Raw genomic sequence first — 12,116 nt, 5'->3', positions numbered from 1 at the left:
TAAACTGAAAATCACCTCACTGGAAAGGCTATGCAAATCTTTTGTTTCCAAAAGCATGTTAACCCGACAGCCCTGCACAAGCACAAAACTGCACAAAGGGGAAGAAGTAATAAATAATGCATTAAATGGACAATCAAGACTTTTTATGAAGCTCAGCTGTCTACTTTCCGGCATTTATTGAGCTGATGTACATAGCATGAAGGCCTGCTTATGTACACACACCATAGATGGATAGAGTAGACAGCTTCAGTATCCCAAACACTGAGTTACAACATTCCCTTCCCGTTATATAAGCTCCTTTCCCTTGATTTTTCAGTGAACAGAGAAGTTCTTAATACAATGCTACAATAATATGGCCTCAAAAAAATTCCTTTTTGAATGTCAGAGGGGCATAATGGAATTTCTTAACTATGACTTAGTAATAAATGAATTATTTACCGAATAAAGGCAGTGGATGAGGGATATAGTCTGCCTGTGTGCTTGCTCTAGACTCCAGTTTTTTCACTTGAGGCTGTGATGCTCTGTTTCACAGAGCTCGTTTCCCATGGCTCTGAGCACCATCGTGCCAGTCTCTACTCCTCCGGGCATCGTGCTGACTCGATTTAATTTCCCCTGGCAGCAGTGCTCTCCCACGTTCATGGGGACATTCATATGAGGATATTTAAAAAGAGTCCTGTTCAGCATAAACATCCTATTTGTCATAGTAAATAAACACACTGGAGAGCACAATTGCACCATTGCACTAGAGCAAGACCGCTGCTAATTAATAGCATTACCATTCTCAGCCTGGCTTTCAGATAACAAATTAACGGTTTCAAAGGGCCTGGGTGTGGGGGTGGCAGATGACTTGATGTGATTAGGCAATGCATTCCAGGCTGAGAAAACATTCAGGAAACGCATCATTTTCAAAACCCGCCGCCAACAAGCTGGAATCCTGAGGAGTTTGTTGAAGATCAAAGCCACAGCTCCATCAGCCAAGAGCCCAGGGAGGAGAACAGCTCAAATCATTGCACAAAAACCCCACAAATCCCACCTCCACTCCATCTCATTCAGAAATATCATCACTAGACCTCTCCTTCTCTTACTGTAACAGGAGCACCACCAACAAAGCAGAAATGTCTCTGCACATGCATTGAACAAGCATGAAAAACCTTTAGTAATTCAAAAATCTCAATCATTGCCAAAGACAATGGCTGGTAATTAAATTCATGTGTCCCACCACATTGCAAACAGAGGCAGAGCTGTCATTCTAGTTAGCCATGAATAGTTATTGAAATTCTGGAGAACATGACAGAGTGATTTAAGCAGAGGGAGGCCACACATGGCTGGACGTGTTTAGTCCATATTGTACTCTGCTCACGCTGCTGTAACAGTTAGATCCATGTAGGTACAGGACATGGTACAGTATTACACAATATTGAAGTATACAGGAGGTACAGTATATACGCTTGCACAGTAAGAAAGTGAATTTAAAGAATCCACTTATATTTAAAAGTACTACACAGGTACTTGTAGGTGCCTTTATTTAAATATATATAACAGCCCTAGGACATTGGGAAAAGCATGTCCTGACTTCATCACCTGATCTGTGCTGTGGGGCATCTGGCATATAATGGCTAACATGCAGGTGGAGGCTACAATTCAGTGGTGGATGATGTGAGTTCCTTTTTATATGCAAATCACTTTGGGATCCTTTGTGATGAAAAACAAGCTCAGGGAGGCTAGATTCATTTATTTTTTGTGACCCAGCTCCTGAAAAAGGCAGAGAGTCCACCTAGATTCCTGTGAAAAGGGCTAGGTCCCTCAGTGAGACTGGAAATGAAGCACAGTGATGCATATTCAGCTGCAACTCAGTGTGAGGCAGTCACATACAACAGGCACATATCTGTCCTGTTAATAAAAAACTGCGCAGATGGTAAAAGCAGTGCTTTGGCTGTGTGTGTTGTTTATGTGTTATTGTTTATAGAGGCAGGTACTCAGGGACACCCTTAGATGATTAGAAAGCGCTGGCACAAAGATTGTTGAAGGAAAGATAACAGTTAAGAACAGAAAAAATGTAAACCAGACAGATGCTCATCCTAATAAAAGATAAAGTTGTGAAGGACAAGCTGGGCTGATGGTGTCAGATGAGGAGAAGAGAAACTGATAAGTGATAAAAGGTAGCAAAGCATACATTTGTCTGCCTGTCTCTCCAGAGCACAGTGAGTCAGGACACAGAGCAGGGACAGTGCCTGTCATGTGTCCAGTATCACCCTAGCAGGGCACTGTGCACCTCTTTTTTTAAACATTGAAAACCTAGCTAGTTTAGTTGCAATAGTGTGCTATTTAGACAGCGGTCAATGCTGACATCATCTGGGACCATTTCTGTACCTGTCTTCTCCATGTTGAAGGTTAGAACTACTACACAGAACTGAGAACTGACCTAGCATAGCCCACGCCCTGCCTACTTAGGAGGTATACCAGGTCAGCCTGGTCAGAAAGCAAATACATGCAGTGGATTGTCTGCTCTTCACCCCTCCAAACAAATCAGTGGAATTTTCCTGTTTCTCCACAGCCCCAGTATTTCTAAGTCCATAATACTGTATAAATATCAACCTTCTACCCTGACCATCTACACAAATTCCTGCTTGATAAGTGCAAGGCTAGGCTACCTCCTATATATGTGTTTGTGTCTGCCCCTGTTGTATGCTTGGTGTTATGCCACAGATATGCTATCTCGAGAGAGAGCAGCTCATACTGTTATGGCAGTGCTCTGTATAAGTGTGTTATGAGATGAGGAATGGAGCATGTGTGAGGTTTCCTTTTTGCTCCTAGGGTGGCTGGCACTCTATGCTTTCTTTTTCTCTCTTCTATTTGCCTTTTTGTCTCTCTTTTTTTATCTACCACAAGCTCCAAGAGCCTCGCTGTCTTCTTCAATCCAAGCTACTGTGCCAACTCTTAGAGGTTACATACTTTCAGAGAGGCGTGCTGTCTGCTGTCTGTGTGTCTGCTGCAGCCCCAGCCCACACAGGCCCCAAGGCGCAGGCTGAGAATAGCTTACAGCTCTGAGTGACTGTGCTCAAAGACCAGCCAGCACTGAGACAGGGGGTCTGAGTTTGAAAGCAGCCTGAAGTCATTCCTGATACGAGTTTGCTGGTCTCAGTGTAACAGCAAGCTTTTTAACAGTGCAACCTGATTCCTCATCAGTGTTCACTTCAGTGCCTCAACAGGTCACTTAATGACAGTCGGGAGTGTAAGAACTGTAGTAGGGATAGGCTTTGTTCTGCGTATTCAAACACCAGAAAGCACAGAAGGTGGAGAAGGCCTTTCAGCCCATTTGGTATTACTGGATTTTGCTGCTAGCCTGACCCTTTACCCTCTCAGAAGAGGGGAAAAAAGCATAGAATATTAAGGAGAACTATGAAGATCCATAGCTAAATGTGTTGCTTTTTTTGTAACAGAAAGGGATATATATTAATTGTCAAGACATCATCTAGTTTCCTCTAAAAGGATTTTCTTCAAGAATCCGTTCTTTTTTATTAAACTGAGCCTATCATCTATCCCTTTCATACTGTGAAACTGTGAACTGTCTTTCAGATTACCATCCTGCTTTTTGCTTTCATTTTAATTCCACAAAGCACAGTATTACAGTCCCCCACACACACAAGTTAAAGAGTTGGTTTTTTTGGATGGCATGTGCAAGACAGTGATTAGAGGCACGCTGTTCTTTGTTGACTGAATGAATTACCCTGCCCAGATCTGTTACTGATGCAATAGCTTGGCAGGCATTAGTGGGAGAGTGACTGCACCACACAAAAAAGGGATAGTATTAATATTTGTGGCTGAAATACAGAACCTTATTTTCCCAAGGTATCATCTTATATTCATGATTTTGAAACAACAAACTGAATTAGCATCTCCCACTCACGGCAATGATGATCAGATGATCTGAACCAGAAGAAATGGAAATTAGACTCCCTTGCACAGCTCTTTGGGCCATTTCCGATTTTATGAGCCACAGGCTCTTGTGCATAACCCAGCACCAGGTGGTGTATGCCGCTTTATTTTGAGTATGTACTTATAATATTAAATTATTATTATCTACAATAATACTAACCACATTTTTCATTAGAAGAATTTGTACAGCAGCTCCTAAACTTAAATAAAGATTAGACTGCTATCCAACAAGTGTCTGCTTTTTCACTCAGGCCAAAGTGAAGTCCTCTTGATAGTACATTAGCTTCATTCACTTTTATTACTTAACAATTTTGAAGTGCTAACAAGAGTAGAAATGTGGAGCTGTACTTGAGTACAGTACTTAAGCTGTCCAAAAGTATTGCAAATGTTTTTCACTTACATTACAGTTTCATTAGTAAAACAATAATGGGCAATGGGTAATGTCTGAATGAATAAAGTAGTGGTGCTCTTCTAACTTTGTCAGTTTGGTGACTCACATCAGTATAAAAAGAGGAGAAGTCCTACTCTATGTGTTTGTGTCCTGCTCCAGAACCTTTACACTTGGAAACGAAAGAGATTGATTCCGTGTAGCACAGAGAAAAGACAAGAATTTCCAGACCACACCCTTGTGCCACCCTGCGCAGTTTTTATTATCTTCTGATCAACTGCTGTTATTGCCTACACAGGAAAAAGCTTCACCCTGACCATCACCGTCTTCACCAACCCACCTCAGGTGGCCACCTACCACCGCGCCATCAAAATCACTGTGGATGGCCCACGGGAGCCCAGACGTGAGTTCCAATGCCTATTTTCCATGCACCTTTCGAACCTGTAGCACCTACTGTTGCCAACACCGGCACTGCATCAGGCCCTGCTTGTTCCAGGAATGGTAACAATTTAATATAACATTTTTAGGCCTTTTCATACTTTGGAATTAAACAGACCTCGAGCCAGATTTCCTTAAGTTCCAAGCCTCTGGTAATGTAGATCTAATGGTTGCAAACTCTTTGAGACTCTGACTCTCGTGCAGACAGAAAAAATGTCACTTCTGCAGCACTGTACCAAAATGTGATCCTGAGTTTTAGACCTCTTTTCAATGGTGACTAGACATTCTGAACTTGTGAAATGTCTGAAAACAGAGAGTACAGACTAGTGTGTAAGCACAGTCTAAAGTAGAAGTGAACTGCATTATTCTATAGAGATCCTAACAGAAATAACTAGCAATGTCCCCATAGAACACTACTGCTCCTTAACACTGAGGCTAATGTCAGAAAAAAAATAAATGAAAAAGGGGAAAGGAGAATGTCTATAGGGCAGGAAATGAGAGGAAATAAGAAACAGGCAGGGCTGTAGGCAGCGACAGTAAGGATCTTAACTACAGATGGAGAATTAACACAGCTGCCTAGGCTGGGTGTATTTATTCCTATAGTCCCAGTGATAGGCTGATATGTGTGTGTTTATTCCTGTGGAAATAGAGTTGGACTAGTCCTGGTGTGGAAATAAAACTGGACTGTTTCAGGTGTTTATTCCTGTAGGAACAGATACGGACTGGTCCAGGTTTGTTTATTCCTATGAGATAGTGCTGGACTGGTCTAGGTATTTTATTTTTTTGTTATAGGGCTGGACTGGTCTGCCTGTATTTATTCCTGTGGGGACAGAGCTGGACTGGACAGGATGTGTTTTTTTCTGTTATCAGTAGAGTTGATGTGTGTGTTTATTCCTGTAGGTATAAAGCTGGGCTGATTTACATGTGTTAGTTTCTACTGTGAGAGAACTGGACAGTTCCAGGTGTATTTATACTTATACTGGCAGAACTGAATTTGTGTTTGTGGGTTTTTTCCTGCAGTAATAGAGCTCAACTGGACACTGTATGTTTATTCCCTTAGAGACCAACCTGTGCTAGTTACTGTAGGTGTGTTTATTCCTATAGTCACAGACCTGTGCTGGGTTATGTGTGCTTTATTTCTGTACTGACATACTTGTGCTGCATAAGGTGTACTTATTCCTGTAGTGACAGAGCACAGTTGGCTTAGCTGTGTTTATGCCTGTAGTGACAGAGCAGTGCTTGGTTAGATGTGTTTATTCTTGTAGAAACTAGCTGTACTAGTATCTTAACTCCAGCATGTTTATTCCCAGTGATGAACCCATTCGGACTGGAATCTGGGGAGCTGGCGCCGCATGCAAGGCTGGGTCTTGGATCGAGCACTTGGCTGTGTCTTCAAAGGCTCAGACGGGAGCTCTAGTTTCAGCACCGACTTCCTCTCGGTGGGCGGGTGTAGGGGGAGAGCAGTGATGGTTTTTCACAGCTGAGGGCCAGGAGACGTACATTCTCCCTCGTGGCCCGTAATCATTAATCCCACCTTCTGTGTCTCTGTGTGAGGTCGGCACTGGCGTGTCAAGTCGCAATGCTATTCAGGCAACTCCCACCTCCCTGCCTTCTCTGAACACATTCACTGTTCTCAGACACAACTGCCTGAGGTAGCTGAAAACGGAAACAGTTGTTGGGCTAAGAAGGGGCCAGTAGTTGCTATTTTATTTGATACATAATGAACTGTCATATAAAACTGGTTTTGCTAATGTCAGTTTGTCTTCTTTATTTTTAAAGGAGACTTGAAGGATTAAAAAGAGGATTCAATTGAGTTTTATATTGTTCCAAATGTTTTTACTTTCCTATTATATACTATTATATACTTTAATCTTCACAATTTCTGTCTCAGTGTATCCAAGGACATGTGCTAATATGGACCAATTTGGAGTGGGTGGGATGCATAACAATGTTAAAAGAAATTAAATATTTTTTTTCCTCTTTTGGTTAGTAAAGTAATATTTTGGCTGTGAGATGATTGACAAAAATCTTTATCACTGTACAATCTAATTCTATGCAGCACTCTCTAATACTGTTTAGTGTTTAGGTGTGTCTCTTATTGAAGAATAGCCCCTGTTGTGCCAGTCTGTTTGCCCAGACCCTCCCTGTGTGTGAGCTGTGATGCAGCCTGTGTTGTCTGTGTGTCTCTCAGGACACCGTCAGAAGCTGGAGGAGCCGGTGAAGCCGGGCAGCCTGGCATTTTCAGAGCGGCTGAGTGAGTTGGAACAGCTGCGCCGCAGCGCCATGAGAGTTAGCCCTCACCATCCCAGCCCCACACCAAACCCCCGGCCACCCCTCAACCACACTGCTCCCTTTGCCAGCCCTACACACAGCCAGATCCCCGGTGAGTGCAAGGAGGAGGTGGGGTGGAGAGTGCCAGAAATCTTTAGGTGGAGTGAGCACTCAGCTTAGCGTGCCACACTGGTGCATGTCATGTGGAAATCGTACGTCTTGAAGTGAACATAAAAGCCACATTGCAACAGGGACACGCACAGAGCAGACACAGATGTAGTATGTCTAGTACAGCTTGACTGTGTGCTTTATGCTTGGATACTGAGGCTGACCATGCAGTCTTACTTAACTCTGCAAGCTGTTAAACAGGAACAGCACTAACTGACAGCAACTCAGCCCCACCCCTGCTGTGCCCTTGGCATGTGTTGGCAGGAGTGGAGGAGCTCTTTGCCAGCTTGCTGGGGTGGGGTTCTTTAGAGGCTGACTGCTGCTTGGTTCCCTGTCTTGTATGAACTTTTGGCTGAGTTGAAGACACACTTCCTGGCAAGTCAGACCAGAGATCTAAGAACAAAGCAAATAAAAGAAAGCTGCCTTTTATACACTGGCAACAAGCCTGAACAAGTTGCCACACTGAAAAAGCACAAACTTTGTTTGTAGCTGCCGGACAAGACCTGCTTGTCCTAATGCTGGGGAAGTCAAACAGTACCAGTGTCTTCCCAAAGATCATTCATCTTCTGTTTTTCTTAATCACTTTCTGATTTTTTTTTTTGCTTTGGTGCATTTTTTATTTTAAGATTTTCTGTCTGAATATCTAGCCTGGGAGCAAGAGAAAGACTGATAATGAAAATTGGCCATACACGAATAAAGATTATTTTTAGGAACTCCAGAAAGGCACAAGATATTGTATATGCCATTCTTCAACATGAACACCCCAGAACAAGGAGTGTCCCAAAATTGCACAGCAACATTTTCAGATACCAAAAAGTCTTAGGTGTGTTTCCACATTGTAGCTACATTTTATTACAGGTTTATGTGTAAATGGTTCACACATATAACAATTAAATATAAATATTCACTTTGCATGGGCTGATCACTCCTGGACTCCCATATCTCTCCTGTTGCAGTGTTTTTATTTGTATTGTACTTGTATTTTATTCATTTTAGTTTTCCTGACTATAAAAAGAAAATTTAGAGCTCCACTCATGTGCAATAGCACATCCTTATGAAAGCTTATCTTTGTTAATTTACAACAGGACTTGAACAGTTTTTACAATCCATCCATTTTCTAATCAATAATTGCATTTAAGGGCAATGGGGAAGCCAGAGCCTATCACAGCAAGTAACAAGCGCAAGTCTATTGCAGGGCACACACAAACACAAACACACACAGACTCACTCCAGAACCAATTTTCCCAGAAGCTAATTAACCTACCAGTATGTATGGACTGTGGGAGGAATCCAGACCACCCAGAGGAAACCCACTTGAACATGGGAGCACGTATTAACTCCACGCAGATAACACCCCAGGACCAGAATTGAAATCAGGACTCTTGCTCTCTGAGGCAGCAATGCCAACTACTGAGCCATTGTGCTGCCCTGATTTTTACTAATTGTTACTAATTTGTTTGGCCAACTCTTTTATCCAAAGCCCTTTATACATTTGCACCCATTTATACTGCTGTGTATTTTACTGTAGCAATCTGGGTGATGTAATTTCCTTGCTCATGGCTGCAACAACTGTCTCAGCTGGGATTTGAACCCAAAAGAAAACAAAGGAAAGCTGTCATCCTGGGGACAGCCAATAGTACAACATGAGCTGCATCCATGTTGCTGCTATGTGTTAACCAGGTTGTCCATCTCCCATGAAAACTGGGTAGCCAGATCTCCGCTCTCTGAGAAAATGTTCAAGCTTCCATATATGGTGTATTGGGTTGCTTTCTCTTCCTCTTTTGTTTCGGGAACGAAGCGTAAGAGAACAGACCATGCCTGCTGTTCAAGGGGCCGAAGGAGAGTTTGACACTTCACAAGGAGGGAAGCAGGGGTGCGAGAGAGGAAGTGAGACAGATCTGGCAGGAAGTTGATACGTACAAAATCCCCCTCTACAAAACCACCTCTGTGACTGTTTTTTTTAAGTGATTCAAAGGGCACTTATATTGTGTGATATATGAAATGACTGGCTGCTAATGGTTAGTGGGAGTTCATGCTACGTACCTGGAAAAATAAGACTGATGTGCTGGGGATACTGTAAAATACGGGGATGTCCATATCAGATCTTGATGTTCTTGCACACTTTTTCATACTTAGATTACCTAAATAATTGGGAGTTTACATGGTGAGGCAGCTGCAGTGCTCATTTTGACAAAATAAAATGATGGAATCAATTGGAAATAATTTTTATGGCATTAGAAGACTCCTGTGGTATGCCATTCTGCCTTTAATCTGGGAAAAAAGGAGGGAAATAGTGGAAAATCTGTGTCTGTGTTAGGGTTGTGGTGTCTTTGTACAGCTGGAGTGATTTGGCCTCCTGTCTGTCTCTCTTCCACATTTCCCGAGGGGGCCTGGCAAGCACTGGCCCTGCATTGGGCTGGCATAGAGACTGGGTCTGCAAGTTTCTGTCAGGTGGGGAGGGAGAGAGCACTGCCAGCCTGCAGCAGTACAGCAGGAGCTCCCTGGCACAGATCAGGAATAAGGGCAGAGCAGGACTCGGACGTTTCCTGCCTCGTTCACTTTTCTCTCTGATCCCACTTCCAGAAATAGCAGCGGGAAATCTGCCAAAGGAAATGATTATTAAGTAATTCAAGACCTTGTTTTTTTTCCTTCTCTTCTACTTTTCCTTTCATATTGGTGAAAATCATGAGCAGCTGGGTGAGGCTGAGTAGGAGTTGTCCTCCCACAGTGGAGTATGTTTCTGCAATGCCACTGTGGAAGATGGATGGTCACTAACTAGAATGATGCTAAACTAAACAAGTCATGCATCCACAAGTATTTCAGTTTTGAAAAATCTGATTATATTCTTGAACTTCTTGAGCACATTGTCAGATCATAAAAGTTGTATGAAAAGCTCACATGACCAGGACATAGTCTGATCTCACCCTGTTTGTTTTCTGCTTAGTTGCATGATGATCCAAGATTGTGCATTTGGCCATAAAAGAAAATCCATTAATATTTTCAACCTGCTCAGTTTATACTGCACATTTAGCGTGTCACTCTCAGAAGTATCTGTGTTAAGTTCTGTACTTGACATGAAAGAGGCTGTTAGTCACTGAAGGGGCACGGTGAGGTGGGCAGTGCCAATTGCAATGGGCCACCCCCCTCTCACCACATTCATCCTGTGTGTGAGGCCCGCTCCTGATCAGAGCTCAGGGTTGGAGTCAGTGCAGAGAGGGAGAGGGCTGTAGGGTGTTGGCAACAGGCCCTGTTCTGAATTCACAAGGCTGGCTACAGTTAAAGGAGGCACATTCCCTGTATTTAATTTACTTCCTTTCTGATCTAGTCATTCGGATTGGAGTCTGCAGGCAATCATGGTGCTCAGCTTGTTAAGATGACAGGAAAGGGCACACTGCCTGCTCTCCACAGTCTCCATCATCCACATTGTGCAATTGTCGTGGCTGTGGTCACAGCTTTGATCCTAGGCACTGCACTGCAGCTGAGGGAGGTTTCTGTCACAGCATTGATCTAATGTCTTTATTTTTCACTTTGTCACTTTTCTTTGCACACCTGAGTCAGCTCCCTTACATGATGAGATTTACTGAAGCATGGCAAGGCATAGCTTAGGTATGGAAAAGAAGGAAAATAGGGGACCAGTTAAAATCATCATGGAAAAATTCACCTGGAGGAAAAACATGGAGATAATTATTAATCTTTTGCTGTTGATCTGTGAAATGTGCACAATAAATTATTATTCAAATTGAATTTAGTGTGTATTTTCCATTCCATGTCTAGAAAGGATACTGTACAGGCAGCGCCCCCATGTGGGATCTGAGATGTCATACTCTATTAGCAAAGTAACCTGACCTGTGACATTTTGTGTCCTGTTTCTAGACTCCAGGCAGATGCAGACATCACCCTCCTGGACCTATGAGCAGTCCTATCCCTACCTCGGTCAGATCTCCACCCCCTCCGTCCACCCAGCCACGCCTATCTCACCTGGACGGGCCAGCGGCATGTCAGCGCTCACTGACCTCTCCAGCCGGCTGTCAGGTGAGGACTGAACAAACTAATAGTTGTTAGAGACAGGGAAAGAGGTGGAGAAAAGGACTAGGTACTGTATGAGGTTAGAGATTTTGTCTGAATTTATGGTTATTGTTATCAGCAGCACAGATACAGGTGAGAGCTGGGTATGAGATTAAAGATTAGAGATCTGTCTGAGTTTAGGATTAAGGTTATGATCAGGTGCACAGGTGCAGAGGAGAGCTTCATTTGTGGTTAGAAATTTATCAGGGTTTAAGGTTAGAGGTGACAGCTACAGCAAATTTTGGACTGGGTAAGGAATAGATCTGGGGTAAGTGTTATGGAGTTAGTGTTAAAAAAGTGTTATGGCTAAACGTAAGGTTTAGAATTGTTCCTTCTAAGGATTTTTTATGAGGATGGAGGAAGATATAAAAGACATCTTGCTTTCAGATTTTGATCAGTAAATTTAGTTATGGCAGATATCTATCTTTAATCTGTTTTTTTTAATTGCAATCTGGAACAATTTGTCAAGCATACTGTATGCTTGTATCCATTTTGCTTATTAAAGTAGTTTATCCAACTGCAGGAGAAGTGGGTCTGATCTTTCACACTATTCGACTGTTTTTATTCCTGTACGGAAATTTGTCTTAACGAGGTGCATACCCTAGATCTACCTATATGTATTCTACACAACAAGGGTTAAAATTAAAGTACAATTTCCTTCTTCTGAATCAACAGTGAGACTTGAATCATAAGACAATAGTGTAAACTACAGGGAAATGTATTTAAAACTGAGAACAGGAGGCACTTCTTTACATAACGTGTTGTGGGAATATGGAATAACCTACCTACTCATGGTGTTGAAGCTGGTTTTCTGGCTTCTTTCATAAAGAGTCACACATCAGTTATCTAC

The 12,116-nt window shown here is 42.6% G+C and overlaps 1 protein-coding gene across 2 annotated transcripts in view; it reads left to right on the top strand.

Moving 5' to 3' along the window:
- runx1 (RUNX family transcription factor 1) overlaps positions 1-12,116 on the top strand; it is a 66,292-nt gene that overhangs the window by 51,559 nt on the left and 2,617 nt on the right. For both annotated transcript variants that reach the window (XM_088914768.1, XM_088914770.1), the window contains exons 4-6: positions 4,623-4,727; positions 6,954-7,145; positions 11,075-11,233. In XM_088914768.1, the coding sequence (XP_088770894.1) occupies positions 4,623-4,727; positions 6,954-7,145; positions 11,075-11,233 (456 nt within the window). The remainder of the gene's footprint in view (positions 1-4,622; positions 4,728-6,953; positions 7,146-11,074; positions 11,234-12,116) is intronic.

The sequence above is a fragment of the Atractosteus spatula genome, chromosome 4 (genome assembly GCF_055471065.1).
Source record: "Atractosteus spatula isolate fAtrSpa1 chromosome 4, fAtrSpa1.hap1, whole genome shotgun sequence".
Taxonomy (NCBI): domain Eukaryota; kingdom Metazoa; phylum Chordata; class Actinopteri; order Semionotiformes; family Lepisosteidae; genus Atractosteus; species Atractosteus spatula.
This window is presented reverse-complemented; position numbering and strand designations above follow the sequence as displayed.